This window comes from Chenopodium album, chromosome 24 (assembly GCF_948465745.1).
Source record: "Chenopodium album chromosome 24, dcCheAlbu1.1, whole genome shotgun sequence".
Taxonomy (NCBI): domain Eukaryota; kingdom Viridiplantae; phylum Streptophyta; class Magnoliopsida; order Caryophyllales; family Amaranthaceae; genus Chenopodium; species Chenopodium album.
In genome coordinates, this window is record NC_137857.1 from 29,396,855 (window position 1) to 29,415,510 (window position 18,656).

An 18,656-nucleotide genomic window follows, 5' to 3' on the forward strand; every position below is an offset into this window, starting at 1 on the left:
TTTAGGTAGAATTATTGTTTGGTTTTAGGGTGATCGTCCAACGACCGATTTTTCCCTCTACCAAAATGGCGCCGTTGCCGGGGAACGGCGTTAAGCATTGAGTTACTTATGAGATATGTGAGACTAGTTCATTTGTATAGCTTTATTTTTTTTTCTTTGTTTTCTTTGACTAACCTACTAATCTCCCATCTAGTCTTCTTTGTTTATGCCCAAACGCAGCAATATGACACTTCCTCTTGTGCCGTTGAATCTCGAGCTTGAAAAGGTAGTAAGGGCAAATCGAAGAGAAAAGAGGGCGAAAGCTAGTGGTGCCACATCAAGTGAGCCACAAGTGGTAGTTGAGTCCGATCAATCTAGTTCTAGTGAGACTAGTGGAGAAACCATTCCACTAGAGTCACCAAGGACAAATTCTCCAACTTCTCCACCTCTTCACCAATTTGAGATGGCTCTTCCAAATAAGACTTTGAGAGAATTTGGTGTTCCTCCTTCGTATCAAGAAGCAAGTGGGATTGTTACTCCCACTACCGAAGCAAATAATTTCGAGATAAGGCCCGCCCTTATCACCTTGATTGAGGGTCATCAATTCTCCGGGGCAAAGCATGAAGATCCCATTGCACATCTAAAGCAATTCACACGGTATTGTAGCACCGTGAAGGCAAATGGGGTGACTCCAGAGTACATTCTTCTAAGCATGTTCAAATTTTCTCTTTCGGGGAGTGCAAGTGATTGGCTCGATAGGTTGACTCCGAATTCATTGACAACTTGGAATGAGGTAACTTCAGCATTCCTTGGGAGGTTCATTCCTCTTGGGAAAACGGCGGAGTTGAGGTCCAAGATTTCAAACTTCCAACAAGAGCCCGATGAGTCTCTCTACGATGCTTGGGAGAGATTCAAAAGCTATCAACAACAATGCCCCCACCATGGGATGGAAGATTGGCTCTTGCTTCATGGATTCTATAGGGGTCTCTTGAGATCGGACCGCATACTCTTAGATGGAGCTTCGGGTGGGCCACTCATGAACAAACCACCCGCAGAGGCATTAAAGATCATAGAGGATGTAGTCCAAAACTACACCGATTGGAGCCCCGATGAGAGAAGCACCTCTAAGAGAGGGGGAAAGTATGAGGTAAATGCTATTAACATGCATAGTTCAAAATTGGATGCCTTGTCTTCTAAATTTGACCAAATGCAATCTTCTCCCCCTCCTATCTCCCCCCTCCCTAATTCACGTGCATTTAATTCTTCGAATGATAATGTCTATGCAATTGATGTCTTGTGATGTATGTGGTGGTGAAGACCATGCGTCTTCCGATTGTTATTTGTTGAATGAGCAATGTTCCCCTTCCCCTTCCATGGAACAAGTCAATAACGTGAATGCTAATCCTAGGTTTGACCCCTATTCCAACACCTACAACGAGGGATGGAAACATCACCCTAATTTTGGTTGGAGAAGTGGCCAGAACCAAGGGCAAGGTAGTGGTCAAGGTCAAGCTAGTGGTAGTGGTAATTATGTGTCTAATAATCAACGAAATTATAGAAATGACAATAGATACCAACAAAAAGGCCAATACTCTTCCACTCACAACCCACCCAGTTTTAATGGAGGAGTAAGACCAACCATAGCTCCTATCCCTCGACCACCACTTCAAATTCAAGCTCCCCCTCATCCTAAGTCTAATCTAGAAAGCATGTTGGAGCAATTCATGAACTCCCAAACTAAAAAGACAAATGACTTAGAGGAAAGCTTAAAGCAAATGCAAACCCACAATAAAATGTTGGAAAATCAAATGGCCCAAATAGCTAGTGCCCTTAAAGGCAAGTCTAGTACCTCATTGCCTAGCCAAGGTCTAGATCCTAGAGAGCAAGACAATGCCATTGTAACTAGAAGTGGAAAAAGCTTGGGGGAAGTTCAAGGAAAGGGAATGCAACATGACTTAGAAGGTGAGAAGTCATAGGAAAGAGTGATTGAAATGAGTGATTCCCATGGAGAGTTGAGAGTAGAAGAAGAAGAAGAGAAAAACTAAAAGAAATAAGTTGAAAAAGAAAAAAAAGAGAGTGAAATCCCACTACATGTGGCAAAGCTTTCTTTTCCGGGAAGGTTTGCCGGGTCTAGACTTGATGAACAATTTGCTAAGTTTCTGGAAGTCTTGAGGAAGCTTTATGTTAACATTCCATTCACCAATGCTATTAAACAAATGCCAACTTATGCTAAATTTCTTAAAGACATTTTGAGTAATAAAAGAGAAGTTGACTTTGTGGAAACGATTAATATGCCGGAAAATTGTAGTGGAATTATTCAAAATAAGTTGCCCACTAAGCTTAAAGATCCCGGTAGTTTTTCTATTCCATGTGCTATTGGTGAAATGGTAATTGATCGTGCTTTATGTGATCTTGGTGCTAGCATAAGCTTGATGCCCCTTTCTATGTGAAAAAGACTTGGCCTAGGAGAGTTAAAGCCCACCAACATTTCCCTTCAATTAGCCAATCGTTCGCTTAAGATGCCTTTGGGAAAATTAGAGGATGTCCCCCTTAGGGTGGGCAAACTTTACATTCCGGTGGATTTTATTGTGCTTGATATGGATGAGGACTTGAATGTCCCCATAATTCTAGGTAGGCCTTTCTTAGCCACGGCTGGGGCTATTATTGATGTGAAACATGGTAAATTGTCTTTGCTTGTTGGAAAAGAGAAAGTGGAATTCAAATTGAACCAAGTTATGAAATGTCCTTCCAACATGGATGATTGTATGAGTATTGATATTGTTGAGAATGTTATTAATGAATCCATACAATTGCATTTGCATAACACTAATGATTCTCTTGAGTATGAACTTGAAAGCAAAGATAGGTTTTGCAATGAAAACATGGAGATGGAGCCAATTGAGGAGATTCTTGACTCCACCCCCATGGATAAGGAAGAAGCAAACCTAGTAATTGAAAAAGAAGAAGTGAAGAAGCAACTCATGAACGACAATGGTAAGGAATGCCCAAGTGTAGAGCTAAAACCTCTACCATCCAACTTGAGGTATGAGTTTCTTGGTCCATCTTCTACTTTTCCGGTTATTGTTAATGCTTCATTGGATGAGGTTCAAACCTCGAAATTATTGAATGTATTGAGGATGCATCGCAAAGATTTGGGATATAAAATGGATGATTTGAAAGGTATAAGCCCAACGCTTTGTATGCATCGAATTTCATTGGAGGATAATGCTAAACCATCAATTGAAAGACAAAGAAAGCTTAATCCTCCAATGCTTGAAGTGGTCAAGAAGGAAGTTCTTAAACTACTTGCCGCCGGTATCATTTATCCTATTTCTAATAGTAGATGGGTGGCACCGGTGCAAGTAGTCCCTAAAAAGGGGGGATGACGGTTATTAAAAATGAAAAAAGTGAACTCATCCCTACTAGAACTATTACCGGTTGGAGGATGTGTATAGACTATCGTAGGCTAAACACATCCACCAAGAAAGACCACTTCCCATTGCCTTTTATTGATCAAATGTTGGAAAGGCTAGCATCTCACAAGTATTTTTGTTATCTTGATGGTTATTCCGGGTTCTTTCAACTCCCAATTCACCCGGATGACCAAGAGAAAACAACATTCACTTGTCCATATGGCACCTATGCTTACCGTAGGATGCCATTTGGCTTATGCAATGCCCCCGCTACCTTCCAAAGATGTATGATGACAATTTTTGCGGATATGATTGAAAAAGAAATGGAAGTTTTTATGGATGACTTCTCGGTTGGGGGAAGTTCTTTTGATGATTGTTTAATTAATCTCACGCGATGTTTGAAAAAGTGTGAAGAGGTCAACCTTGTCCTTAATTGGGAGAAATGTCATTTTATGGTTCAAGAAGGCATTGTTCTTGGCCATAAGATCTCCCATGAGGGGATTGAGGTTGATAGGGCTAAGGTGGATGTAATAGAGAAGCTCCCACCCTCTACTAATGTGAAAGGGGTGAGATCTTTCTTGGGACATGCCGGTTTCTATCGGCGTTTCATCAAGGACTTCTCTAAAATAGCCAAACCTCTTACTACACTTCTTCAAAAGGAGTGTGATTTTGTATTTGATGATGCTTGTCTAGATGCATTTTGTAGGTTGAAGAAAGCATTGATCTCGGCACCAATAGTGCAAGCTCCGGATTGGAGCCTCCCCTTTGAACTAATGTGTGATGCAAGTGACACGGCGGTTGGTGCCGTGTTGGGGCAAAAGAAAGAAAAGAGGGTGCACGTGATCCACTATGCAAGCAAAACATTGAATGATGCACAAAAGAACTACACCACGACCGAAAAGGAGCTTCTTGCGGTAATCTACGCCTTTGACAAGTTCCGTTCCTACCTTTTGGGTTCAAAAACCATTGTCTACACCGACCATTCGGCAATCAAATATCTCATGTCCAAGAAGCATTCAAAGCCTAGGTTGATGAGATGGGTGCTTGCTTTGCAAGATTTTGATACAGAGGTTAAAGACAAAAAGGGGACGGAAAATTCGGTAGCGGATCATTTGTCAAGGTTGGAAATCCGAGATGAAGATGTTGATCAACTTCCAATCAATGATGAGCTCAAAGATGATGTTTTGTATGCTATCCAAGCAAAGTCATTGCCTTGGTATGCCGATATAGTGAACTACTTGTCTTGTGAGGCAATTCCACCGGAGTTCACCCCTCAACAAAGAAGAAAATTGAAGCATGAGTCGAAAAGGTACATATGGGATGATCCTATTTTGTACAAGATAGGGGTGGATGATCTTTTGAGAAGATGTGTTCCCGACGATGAAATTCAAAGTGTGCTTCATATGTGCCACTCATCACAATGTGGTGGTCATATGGGAGCAAACAAAACGGCGACAAAAGTGTTGCAATGTTTGTTATTTTGGCCTACTCTCTTCAAGGATGCATGGGTCTTTGTGAAGACTTGTGACAAATGCCAAAGAACCGGGAACATATCAAAAAGAAATGAGATGCCTCAAAATCCGATCTTGGAATTGGAGGTATTTGATGTTTGGGGGATCGACTTCATGGGTCCCTTTCCTTCATCTTACGGTAATCTCTACATTCTAGTAGCGGTGGATTATGTGTCCAAATGGGTGGAAGCTCTTGCATCACCAAAGAATGACTCCAAGGTGGTGATGAAGATGTTTAGAAAGATCATATTCCCAAGATTTGGCGTTCCACGGGCTGTGATAAGTGATGGAGGGTCTCATTTTGCTCATCGAACATTCAAAGCTTTATTGGCTAAGTACAGAGTACACCATAAGGTGGGTTTGTCCTATCATCCTCAGACAAGCGGCCAAACGGAGGTTTCAAATAGAGAAATCAAGCTCATTTTGGAGAAGACCGTGGCTAGAAGTAAGAAGGATTGGGCGAAAAAACTTGATGATGCCTTATGGGCATACCGTACGGCTTTTAAGACACCCATAGGGACCACTCCTTACAAGTTGGTCTATGGGAAGTCTTGCCATTTGCCCGTGGAATTGGAGCACAAGGCTCAATGGGCAATTAAAGCCTTGAATTTTGACCTCAAAAGTGCCGGAGAGAAAAGAATGCTAGACTTGCATGAACTAGAGGAATTGAGAATGAATGCATACGATAATGCAAGCTCTTACAAGGCAAAGTCTAAGGAGTTTCATGACAAATACATTATCAAGAGGGACTTCAAGGAAGGTGATAAGGTTCTTCTCTACAACTCAAGGTTAAAGCTTTTTCCCGGAAAGCTTAAATCAAGGTGGAGTGGTCCTTTTCAAGTTGTAAAGGTATTTCCCTATGGCTCAATTGAAGTTTGGAGTGAGAGCACCGGAGCATTCAAAGTGAATGGTCAACGCCTCAAGATTTATTATGAGGGTGACAAGAAAGGTGTGGTTCACTCCATCAAGGTCAAAGAATTCAATGTCTCCGGTTAATGTGATCGGAAGGTCGTCAAGCTAGTGACGTTAAAGAAGCGCTTCCGGGAGGCAACCCGAGTTCCTCACCCTCTCCCTTTAAACTATTACTTTATAACTACTATTTTTATTTTTGCTAACTTTTCTATCTTAATATCTTTTTTTTTTAGGTATTTGATGAAAGGAGAAGTAAGAAAAGAAATTTTGGTTGAAGTTTAAAAAAAAAAAAAAAAAAGAGAGAGAAGAAGATAGCAGCAGCAGCAAGGGAGCGGCCTCTCCACTAATGAGGAGAGGCCTCTCCAGAGTTTTCACAAACATGCTGCTAAGGAGGCAGAATTGAAAATTTTGGAGAGGAGCGGCCTCTCCAAAACCGAGCCGCGGCCGCGCCTTAGGAGCGGCCTCTCCAGTCAAGAGGAGAGGCCTCTCCAACACTTCCTCAAACAATCTGCCATTTTGGCAGTTTCAAAGAAAACGAGAAGGCGCGGCCTCTCCACTTCCTAGCCGCGGCCGCGCCAGATTGTCGCGGGCTCTCCAGTTTTTGCCGCGGCCGCGCCCATAGCAGTCAGACCCTTCTGACTGCGGTGGCCGCGACCGCTCCTCTCGTATGCCGCGGCCGCGCCTCGCTGGCTGGGCGGTTCCAACCCCTTTCTCTTATGTTAAAAAAAAAAAATCGAACCAGTTAACCGAAACCCCCCCCACCCTTTTTCTTTCACCTTTTCACTCCACCACTCATACTCACTCAAACTCTCCTTTCTCTCTCTAAAAACACCTCAAACACTCTCCATCTCTCATCAAATCCTCACCTTTCTACTCAAATTTTCTCACAAAAATTCACAAATCCTCAATCCTCACCACATGTGCAACACATAGAACCCAAATTTACACATTTTCAAGCAAGAACAAGGAAACCCCCAAATTCACCATTCATTTGAAGAACAAGAAGTGGGTCAAAGAATTTGAAGCAAGGAGGTACAAAATTGAGCAAGGATAAGCAAATTTAGAGTATTTCCATACTCTAAGGGGTATAATTTCTTTCCTTCCTTCACTTTCCCTCTTGAACCCAAGAGTTCTTCTTGTTTATTTCTTAAATTTGATAAATTTGAGTGAATTTTTGTCATCCTTGTGTGTGAAATTGTGTAGTACATTGTTGATATTGTGAGAAAAATTGATATAATGGTGCTATATTGTGAAATTTGTGATTTGTGAATTTGACATATTGTGGAGTCATTTGTTAAAATCATTTTTCATGTTGGTTGATTGAATTTTGTTGATTGTTGGTAATTGTTGTTGTGAGTGACTTGTTGGTATTGGGTTGAAATTATTGTTGGTAAATTTGGTTGTTTTTGAAAAGAGAAGCCATGGTATTTGGGAAGAGAAAGTCTAAATCCGCTACTCCATCTTCCTCTGCCACAAATGCACCCGAAGAAAACCAACCTCCAATAATTAAGATCCTACCCGCTTACAAATCCGCTTACAACGACCTCAAAAAAAGAAAAATACTACCAACAAAATTTTATGACCAAGCAGCTTGTCGAATCCTTGGGATAGATGTGGGAGTAAGAAGGGTGGCCGAAAATTTTGGGTGGCTAGATTTTCTAAGAAAAAGAGAGCAAACTTATGCCGACCTCACCCTTGAATTCCTTTCCTCCGTCAAAGCCACAAAAATCTCCCAAGAAGGGGAATTTCCCGAGTTCAAAATCACATTTAGGATGTTTAATGCCGAAAGGACTTTAACCCTCACGAGATTAAATGAAATTTTTGGATGGAATCCCTTGAACCATGTCTTGGATCCTTTGAATGAAAATGTGAGAGGCTATGATGAGCCGAATTGGTGGAATGATGTAGCAAATACTCCTTCTTTCAAAACAAAGTCAAGCCTAGCTAGCCATATGTATAGCCCGGTTCTTCGCACCTTCCATAGATTAATGGGATATGCTTGCTACTCAAAAAAGGACCTAGGCAAGCTCACAAGAGAGGAAATCAAAGTCCTTTACATGGCTTCTAGGTTAGAGAGAGATTTTGATGGACAAGTCAACATGGGGTTTAGATTCATCACTAGATGCATTGATTTGAGAGAAAAAGAAGAGATGAATGGAGATATACAATGTGGGGGTATGATAACTATCATAGCTAAAGCCCTTAAGTTTGAACACCATCTTAGCTTGATGACCCCGGTAGGTGGCTCTAATGCTTTAGATATAGAAGCAATGATTAACCGTTCCTTCATTAAGGCTTCTAACCGTCCCGGCATCTATAGTTGGAGAGTGAAGGGTAGACACCATTACTACCTTCCCTCTCTTCACTTAACCCAAACTGTGGGTGCGGCTACTACTTGGGCGGTTCCCTTTCAACCCTTGCTTCCGGGAGACAACATTCCCGAAGTAGAGCCACCACCACCCCAACCTAGGGAAGAGCCTAGGAGAGAGCCTAGGAAGGCTAGCACTTCCACTGTACCCGACTACTTAGTAGGTTCCTCTTCCTCCTCCTCTTTTGATCTTGAGTCCACATTTAGGAACATGAACCTCATGCATTCACAACATTTAGAATATCAAATCTATGTTGCACAACAATCATATCAACACCAAGTTGAGAGGGGTGACTTTCTCCCCTACCTCAACTACCCTAACCGACCTATTCAAGAGGGTCCCGTGGCGGGTTGGAACAACAACCAACCCACATACCCATTTTGGCAAGGACCACGTAGCTCCTTGACCGAGACTCGCACCTACCCACCCTATGACTACACCCAACCCGGGGGTAGTGACTATAGAGGCGACCCTAGCTACTACCACGTCCCCGACCCTCCCATTGAGTCTAGTTCCTCTTCCTCCGCTCCCCTTTACCCGGAGACCCATGATCATTTGTATAGGGGGCATTATGGTTTTCCACCCGGCTATGAAGGTGGATGGGGCACTAGTGGAGTGCCGGATTACGGTCATTATCGTAGTCAGCCGAACTACGATTTACCCCCCTATACCGATGCCCCTTCTCCGAGTTCCCTAGGCGGCATTGACCCTAACTATAACTTTGTTTACTCTCCCGGGAGAGCCCATCTTAGAGAGGATGATGACTTAGGAGACGATATGGACGAAGAGTAGGCACCTCTTTTACCATCCCCTACCCCTCTTTTCTTGTATAGCAACACCGAGGACGGTGTCAACAAACTAGCTTGGGGGGGTGCTTTACATTGTTTTTACTTAGTTGGGGATGGTAAACGCCTAGCTTGGGGGTGTGGTTTGTGTGTGAGCTTTTAAGGTTGGTTGTCGATGTTGATTTTGTTATGCTTCTTGATTGTGCTTGCTTGGTTACTCTTTTAGACATATTTGCATGTTGTATGAGTTTTGAGAGGTTGAAGGTGGTATGTGAGATGTTTTGGTCTTGACTTAGAATACTTGCATTTTGATGTGGTTTCCCTCTTTGTTCTCATATGCATGTGTCTTTAGAGTACTTATCCTAGCCATAACTTTGATTTTTCGCTCTCTCTTGGCATGTCTTGTTTGATGGTGATGATGATGATTTCATGATATTGTGTTGGTAGATTGATTTGATGAGATTTTTGGTGATTCTTGCTCCCTTTTTAATCCAAAGCCCTAAGATCCAAACTTGCTTCCTTAAAATCCAAATTTCTTGTCATGTAGATTTTAGTTTCCACTTTTCTAGTTAATATTGTATTTTTTTTTCCTCTAAAAAAAAAAAAAAAAAAAATATGATGCCCAAGGATGAGACTCAAATGACGATTCTTATGTGATTCCTTTGTTTGACTCTAGAGTGATGAGTAGTTGTAAAAAAAAAAAAAAAAAAAAAAAAAAAAAAAAAAAGAAAAATTTGTGTATATTAGAGTTGGGGTCATTTAGAAATTTATTAACCTTGATTGCACAAGTGTATATGAAATAAAAGCCGATGAATGCTCAATTGCACGTCTAGTCTAGGACATTGCTTAATCTGCTCGAAGTAGGATATGTTTGAGTTAATTTGCGGTCCCATGTGCCCTTGATGCGTTTCCCACTCTCCCCGAAGCAAAGCTTTATTAGAGACTCAGTTATTTGTGTAATGTATGAAATAAGTGGCATAATAAGCCACAAGTTATCAATAAAAGAAAAAGCCGCTCACAGTTAAAAGAGGCGAGGGCATTGAATGAAATGAAAAAAAAAAGAGTAGAAAAATGAAATGAAAAAGGAAAAAAAAAATGGGACTCCAAAAAATTCCCGATAATTTCTTTCTTTAGAGGTCAATTTGTGGTTGCCTCCCACACTTTTTTTTTTCTTATGAAATGTAAAAGTCTCAAAATAGAGTGTATTTAGGGGATGTCTACGCGCATCTTGGGAGGTGGACTAGTATTTTGCAATTTTATAACCGAAAGAGAGCTTGTTAAAACCTTGAAATAGCTAGATGTGCTCTAATGAACTAGTAAGAAGCTTAAATAAGTGTCCTAGTGCAATCTTGTTTAATTTCTTTCTCTATCCCTAACTCTTGTGTACATTGGTTAGTTTTCGTGAATAAAAGTTGCTCTTTATCTTTACTTGTGTTTCACATCACGATGAGTTGACTTGGGCAAATAAACAAAAAAAAAAAAAAAAAAAAAAAAGAAAAAAGAGAGATACTTATAGTTTGATGGTTTTGTTGTGGTTTGTGTGAGTTGTGGGTTAAGCTCAAGGGAAACCCTCACGAGATAAAAACTCGTCCTCCATGGCGACTTAGGGGTTTAAATTGCTTTTCACTTGTGCTGAAAGTGATTATGGTTGTTACCATGCGGTTTTGTATTTATGTGCTTCCTCCTTGTTGCTTTCCCCTCGATACGTTGTAGCAAGTTGCTGTCCTTCTTTGGTTTGACATGTTTGTTTTGCTCGAGGACGAGCAAAGGCTTAGCTTGGGGGGATTTGATAACTTGTATTTTGGTATGATTTTAGGGTGTCTTTGAACCTTGTCTACTTGATAAAATCAGTGTTTTGGTTCACTTTTGCTCTATTACTATGCAATTTTTGTGTACCCTATGCTTCACGGGTTGTTGGTGTTTTTTTTGAGTTGCTAGGCCTAAAGACGACCAAGTGAAGCCTATGGATGATGAATCAAGTTGGAAAGCAGGAAGATGATGAAAAGAAGCCAAAGCAAAGTAGCCAAGTGAAGAAGAAGAAGAAGAAACTGCAGTGGAGCCGCCTCTCCAAATAGATGGCGCGGCCTCTCCTTAGGCGCGGCCTCTCCAGGTTAGTGGAGAGGCCTCTCCACCCCTTTTGCTGTAGCTACTGCCAAAGTTGGCAGTTTCAAGGATTTTGAGAGGAGAGGCCTCTCCAACTTTGTGTCGCGGCCTCTCCATCTAAAGCGGCCTCTCCACCTATTTGGAGAGGCCTCTCCACCTCGTTGCCAAAGTTCCTGCCTCACTTGGCAGTTTTGGAAGAAAAAGTTAGGAGAGGCCTCTCCAACATTATGCCGCGGCCTCTCCACCTGGAGCGGCCTCTCCCCCTTTCTGGAGAGCCCTCTCCGCCCTGCTACGAAGCTTTCTGCCATTTTTTTGTCTCCAGTTTGGAGCGGCCTCTCCAAGACCTGGAGCGGCCTCTCCACTCACAAGGAGCGGCCTCTCCATGCCTTGGAGAGGCCGCGCCTAACGGGTTCTGCGAACTTTCTACTGCGGAGTTTACTAGGAAATTGGGGGTTATAAATAGCTTTAAGGGGCTCATTTGTGGGGATCTTCTTCTCTCTGAACTCCATTAGACTTATTATCTTAATTATTTCATAGTTTTCCTCTCCCTTAGTCCAGTTTCTCAAAAACTCAATCATTTGTAAGAATTATTGGAAGTTTGTTCCATCAATTTCAACAATTTTTCCCAACTTTGAAGTTTACTAAGTAATCTCTTTCCTCTATCTCTTGCTCTTAATTTTTAATTTTAATTGCTTTGAGTTGATAATTTCTCCCTTAATCTTGTTTATTTGTTCTTGCATGTTTAATCCATCCTTGTTTCATCTCTTTCCTAGCTTATTTGAATTCATGAAAACCCTAGATTTAATTGTTAGAGTAATTTCCACCATGTTTAGTGAGTAGTCTCTTAGTTAGGGGTTGGGTAAAGACCCAACCAAGATATGGTTAATTGACTTGGAGTTATTCATGTGCTACCTTGGATTGATAGTTGTTTGTGCTTGAATTGATAATTGCATGTGCATTTTGTTGGCCACATTATGCCCATGTGTTCATCCCTTTTCTCACATCGAAAGATGGGGTTTTGGAGTGAGTCTTTTCTTGTGTAATTAGATTATGCTACTTTCATGATTTTGGATGTTTGGTTTCATTGACTAGGTTGCTTTAGTATGGTAATTAGGTGAGACATCCCAATTATTCGAGCTTCATGCTAGTTCGGAGCGATTGAGAGACAAACTCGAGCTAGAAACCCACTTCCTATCCTTGAGACTTAATCCTTATCGTGTTAGTGCTTAATCTAGGGAGTACTTATGTTGTGACTTTGAAAGAAGGCAATGTTAAGTTCCTTTTCTATCCTCTATGTGTACTCATGATTTGTCCTTGTTATTGATTCCTTGGCTTTGGTTGGTGTTGAATCCCGTTTCCCCTAGCGTTCTTTTATATAGTAGCTTACCATTCAAAACCCAATTTGTGACCGAACTAGATTGCAACCGTTTCATACTCTCGGTGTACTTACCCATTCCCTGTGGATACGATCCTCTACTTGCCCTAGACTTGTCTTAGGTTGGTTTAGGTAGAATTATTGTTTGGTTTTAGGGTGATCGTCCAACGACCGATTTTTCCCTCTACCAGTCGGATCCCAAGAGACTATGGTTCAACTAATTAAATAGACTCAAATAAATACTAAGCGAGTAACCAATCAATATCGATAGATCCAAACTAGAACAATATTAACCAATAAGCAATAAATGACAATAATAAGAAATTAATCAATAACTAAAAACATCTAAGATTAAGTATCCCCACTAATATGAATCAATGCAATAGAACAATCCCTTTCCCTCAATTAAATCAATAAATATTCCACAGGACAGATGCTCCCTAAAACAATACTAAGAGTTTCTTTTGATCAACTAATAGCTTCCCTAACATGCAATCATACCTATTTTCATGGAATCATACATATTAAAGACATTGAGAACGTCATCCTATAAGTCCTAGCAAGAACAATTAGCTATTTTCATGCATAAAAGCTCCAACTTTTAATGAGGGTTCTAATATCAATTAAGAATCAACTTTCGTTGTAAACCTAATCACATTCAATAGTACTATTTCTAGTTAATCATTGATAATAAAACCAACCCTAACAAAGAGGAATTATAAATTAATCAAATTTGGAATTAGGAATCAAATAACACATCAATCCATATTAGGGTTCAACCTAACCCTAGATTATGAAACTACTCACACATGATAATAGAAATAACAAGAAAAATAATTAAAGAAAACATAATAACAATAGGAAATTAAAGAGATTAAGGTTGAAAGAGAAATACTTGAAATTGAATTAAGATGAATGCTTCAATGGAGTTCTATGTGTTCTCTCACAAAACAACGTAGAATGGAAAAAGCTATAATAAAAACTAGATGTTTTAAAATAGGGTTAAAACCCCTATTTATACTTTCCTAAAAATAAACATAAAATAATAAAGAAAATAAATCTTCTGCGCACACGTACACGGCCGTGTGCTGATGGGTACACGACCGTGTAGCTGACCTATACTTGATCTTCAAATTTCATCATATAAGTACACGGTCGTGTAGCTGAGAGGTACACGAGCGTGTAGGCGGAATTCATACGGTGATGGAATCACACAACCGTGTAGCTCGTGGTACACGATCGTGTAGCAAACATTCATACTTGGAACTATCGCATGACCGTGTAGTTAAGGGTACACGGCCATGTACCATGTAAGCGTGGATGGAAGAATCACACGACCATGTAGCTTATGGTACACGGCCATGTAGCATTACCATCAATCATCATCTATCACTACAGCAAAGCTCTCCAATCCACCTCAAAATGTCGTGGGATGCTCATAATCACTCCAAATGCTCCATTTCATCCTGAAATCACAATATAACAACCAAACAACCAGAATAGAAGAAATCGAGTCCAACTTGGATAAAACATACAAAAACACGAACTATAAGTTGAAATTCTATAGTAAACGCATTCCAAATAACCCAAGAATAACGGTATAATATCGACTTATCAAACTCCCCCAAGCTAGACCAATGCTTGTCCTCAAGCATTGAAACATGAAACACAAGAAGAGTAAGATAGCCCCTCAAGCAAGAATATATGTGCCAATGAATTAAAACCAAGTGAAAAACAAGAAATGCAAGTCATTGATTATAAAACCACCATAAACTTCAAGCACTCGAAATTGACAACCAATCTTTCCACACATCTCCCCTAACCAACTCAGTCATATATGAATAACATCTCACTTTAGTTGTGCAAAATAAAACAAACAAGCCACTCATGTGTTTACAAGGGTTAGAATAAGAAATCACTCATCCTAATCGCAATTATGCGCGTCGACTTCATGCAATTGTCCTCTTTAGATTTGCTAATAGATTTTCTCCACTTGTAAAGCGATGATGCAGATGCGAAAGTCATGAGATCCTAAATAAGGGTAGGCTCGGTTATATGGGGTGAGACGACGTCATTTGGGAATGTGGTGCTAAAAAATAACAAAAGTCCTAATCCCACTACATACATAGCCAAATGTCGGGTTCAAACCAACCTTATTTCCTCCGCACAACATACAAGGATGCCCTTATTCTCACTTTTCTTCACAAGACAACATAGATTTCCATGACAAATATTGTCTTTCTTTCTTCTTCATGGGTTTCCAACTCAAATTCTCATGAAAACTTCACATTCTTTTCTCTTTTTTTCATTTTTTTTTCTTTTTTTTTTTCAACTTATTTTTTTCTTTGAAACTTAGAGCATACACAAACTTATTTTTCTAAATTTTTTCATTTTTGCTCTTTTTTTTTCTAACTTCTTTTTTCTTTCTCTTTATTTTCCAAACACAACTCAACAGGGCATAAATTAATACATTGATTCTCCATCAAATAAACCTACAAAAAGGCTCTAAGGCGTAAAATGTAAGGCGTCAAAGAAGGGAAATCGTGGCTTAAATTGGTTCATCCTAAGAGTTAATGTAAAATAAAAAGAAAATAGAATAAGCATCAAACACCTAAGAAGTTTTGGCTCTAATTATCTAAGAGGAACTTCAATCACTCTTCCACGTTGCATCATAAGTCTCAAATAATCGCAAAGCAAATCTAAGAATCAAATTACAGGAAGGAAAATCTAACACACATGAAAAGAATGACTGAAATAAGATGTACCAGTCAATAATGGCTCAAAAGTCTCACATAGGTACTCAAGCTATCCATATTGGTCGAGCGGGGAGACCATTCTAACCACAAACAAGTTCAATCCCAAGCCAATCAGTGAATGGGTTTTCAAAAACAAGTTTTTCAATTTTTAAAATCACACATATATTACATATCATCATTGAGGCATAGTCGTATATATACAACCCAAAGCAAAAAGTAATCTCTCCCCCAAGCTAAACTTATCATTGTCCTCAATGTGAACATATATCGAATAAGAACAAGCAAGAGAAAGCGAAAACTAGGCCCTACTGGCAGAGGAGGGATTATACCTAAGGGCGGAGCTGGGACCGCCCTAAAAAACGTCGCATCATATCCCCAAGACACTAAAGAAAAACAAAAACAAAAACAAGAAATAGAAAATAAAGGGAAAATAAAACAAAAAAGGGAATGGGTTGCCTCCCATTTAGCGCTTGTTTAAGGTCATAAGCTCGACCTCCTTTTTTAGCTCAACCTGGATCACCACACGGAGAAGATATTCCGTGGCATTGCTCATTAATGTATCCACCTCCAAACAACTCCTTCAAATTAGAGTTGATGTGCTTTGTATCCGACTTTGTTTTGATGTAGTTAAATCCATCATGTGGTGGAATATAGTTATTTTTGCTCACAAGATTTTTATTAGAAACACAGTTATCAACCAAAGGGTTAGTAGCATCAATTCTCAAACAAGTACCACCATCAAAAGTAAAATTATGGTCATCGAAAATCTTAAACACAACTTGTTTATCCTGAGCTCTAATGGTCACTTGTCCTTTAGGTACATCTATTAAAGCTTGACTTGTAGCAAGAAAAGGGCGACCAAAGATAAGTGGGATCTTATGGTCTTCTTTCATATCCACTACAACAAAGTCAACAGGAAAGACAAGTTCACCAATTTCAACTAATACATCTTCAACTACACCCTTAGGAAGTCTAACAGTTCTATCAGCCATCTGAAGAGATACGGGGGAAGGTTTAAGGTTTTTCAAACCTAATTTGTCATACACCGAAGAAGGCATTAAGTTAACACTAGCACCTAGATCACACAAGACCCTATCAAAATATGTTTTGTTTATCATGCAAGGGATAGTAAAACTACCGGGATCATGTAATTTAGGTGGTAGGCTATCATTTAAAAGATTAGAACATTGTTCTTTTACTACCCAACTTTCTAATTTCTTATCATTACGATCATGATCTAGAATTCCTTTCACAAAATTTGCAAATTGAGGCATTTGAATTACAAGATCGGAAAAAGGAATGGTAGCATATACCTTTTTAAGAGTCTCAGAATACTTTCCAAACTGTTTATCGAGCACGGCTTTTGAAAGCCTTTGCGGGAAAGGCATCGGCTCCTCATATGCTTGTGGAGCAACATATTTGGGACCTTCTTTCTCATTTTTCTCTTTTCTTGACTCCACATTGCACGCTTTCTCTTCTAATCCTCCTATAGTCAATTCATCACTTTTCACGAAAATTGCATTGCATTGTTTTGTCTGGACTTTTGCTTGATCTTGAAGAGTTGTTAGATGACTCACTTGTTGTGAAAGTTGAGAAAGATGAGTCTCTATCCTCTTATTTTGAGCGGTGAGCAATTGGATTGAGTTTTGAAAATATTCATTTTGCTTTGCTTGTAGCTCAAATTGCCTTGATATAAGCTCTTGTTGTTGAATTTGCGAGGTAGTAAAATCCTTCATAATTGATTCAAGATCAAATGTTGAGGCCTGAGGTGGTGGTGGTTGTGTGGATTGATGATTGAAAGGTGCCCTTGCTTGAAAAGCGGATGGTGGTGGAGGATTCGTTATAGCTTGAGTGTTCTTGTATGAGAACCCTTGATGATTTCTCCACCCTTCATCAAATGGCCTTGTGGAGGTAGTGGTATAAAAAGCATTAGCTTGCTCAATCGTCATTCCATCATAATTAGGTTGACACTCCCGCGCAGTATGGCCTTGCAATCCACACATCTGACAAGTTTCCATCGAGGGTCGAGGGGACTCGGCTTGAAGTTGATTGACTTTATGAGTTAGTGCCTGCACAGAACTAGTCAACATGGTTAAAGCATCAACATCATGTTTATTACCTATGTTGATAGCATTTCGTCCCCTTGGATGGTAATTATCATTAGCCGCCATCTTCTCAATCAAATCCTTCGCACCAGTTGGGTTCTTCGTCATGATAGAACCTCCGGACGCAGCATCAATGTATATGCGAAACTCATAGGTCAAACCATTATAGAACGTTTGGATCAGCATCCACTCTGGAATACCATGGTGAGGGCATTGTCTTTGCAATCGTTTAAATCTTCTCCATACCTCATATAGGGATTCGTCATTAGATTGATGGAAAGTAGATAGCTCGATCCTTAATTTTGCGGTTTTCTCTTGCCCCAAGAATTTGACTAGAAAGGCCTTGGCAAGCTTGTCCCACGTATCAAAAGAACCAATACCTTCATCTCGTAACCACTCCCTAGCTCTCTCCCGTAGTGAAAAAGGGAAAAGGCGTAGTCTAATAGCATCATCAGTGACACCATTGAGCTTCATGGTGTCACACTTCTCCAAGAAACTATCAATGTGACTCACTGGGAAATCATTAGGTGAGCCCGCAAAAGAATCATTGGAGATGAACTGTATGAACTGAGGCTTCAATTCGAAACTCTGAGCAGTGACCGGTGGTCTGACAATACTAGAAAGAAGTCCAGTTGTTGTATCAGGAATTCCATACTCTAAAAGAGATTTATTTCCTGGATCGCCCATGTCTCTTTTGTTTTGATTCTTCTTTCTTTTTCTACCTCCTCGTCTCCTTGCAGTTGCTTCGATTTCATAATCAAGTGGTGTTAGATCGTCTGACCCTGAACGTCGAGTTTGCATGCAACAAAGAACTAAAAGCAAAGAAATCAAAAACACAAGAGAAAATAGCCGAAGAAACAAATAAAGCTTAGTAAAAACGAATCACAAGTAACTAGTATAAAAACCGTTAGTCCCCGGCAACGGCGCCAAAATTTGATAAGCGTGTCGCGTACCTAACAAAAATAACCTAACAAGACCACTACTATGTAGACGGGAAAGTAAGGGTCGGATCCCAAGAGACTATGGTTCAACTAATTAAATAGACTCAAATAAATACTAAGCGAGTAACCAATCAATATCGATAGATCCAAACTAGAACAATATTAACCAATAAGCAATAAATGACAATAATAAGAAATTAATCAATAACTAAAAACATCTAAGATTAAGTATCCCCACTAATATGAATCAATGCAATAGAACAATCCCTTTCCCTCAATTAAATCAATAAATATTCCACAGGACAGATGCTCCCTAAAACAATACTAAGAGTTTCTTTCGATCAACTAATAGCTTCCCTAACATTCAATCATACCTATTTTCATGGAATCATACATATTAAAGACAT

The 18,656-nt window shown here is 39.9% G+C and overlaps 1 protein-coding gene, 2 non-coding genes and 1 pseudogene across 3 annotated transcripts; 2 read left to right on the forward strand and 2 right to left on the reverse strand.

The window, feature by feature from the left end:
• Positions 1-820: 820 nt before the first annotated feature.
• LOC145612934 (small nucleolar RNA R71) lies at positions 821-927 on the reverse strand. The gene has a single exon (XR_014106839.1). It is a non-coding gene; the product is annotated as a small nucleolar RNA R71 (small nucleolar RNA).
• A 425-nt stretch (positions 928-1,352) lies between these two features.
• Positions 1,353-3,365, forward strand: LOC145610778 (uncharacterized; annotated as a pseudogene).
• Positions 3,366-15,709: 12,344 nt separating this feature from the next.
• On the reverse strand, positions 15,710-17,995 carry LOC145610779 (uncharacterized). Its single transcript, XM_081666073.1, has one exon. It carries the CDS (start codon positions 17,993-17,995, stop codon positions 15,710-15,712), a length of 2,286 nt encoding a protein of 761 aa, XP_081522199.1.
• LOC145612787 (small nucleolar RNA R71) lies at positions 17,505-17,611 on the forward strand. Its single transcript, XR_014106709.1, has one exon. It is a non-coding gene; the product is annotated as a small nucleolar RNA R71 (small nucleolar RNA).
• Positions 17,996-18,656: the final 661 nt, after the last annotated feature.

Coding starts and splice junctions, on each gene's coding strand:
- LOC145610779 (XM_081666073.1), bottom strand. CDS start 17,995: ATGGGCGATCCAGGAAATAAATCTCTTTTAGAGTATGGAATTCCTGAT.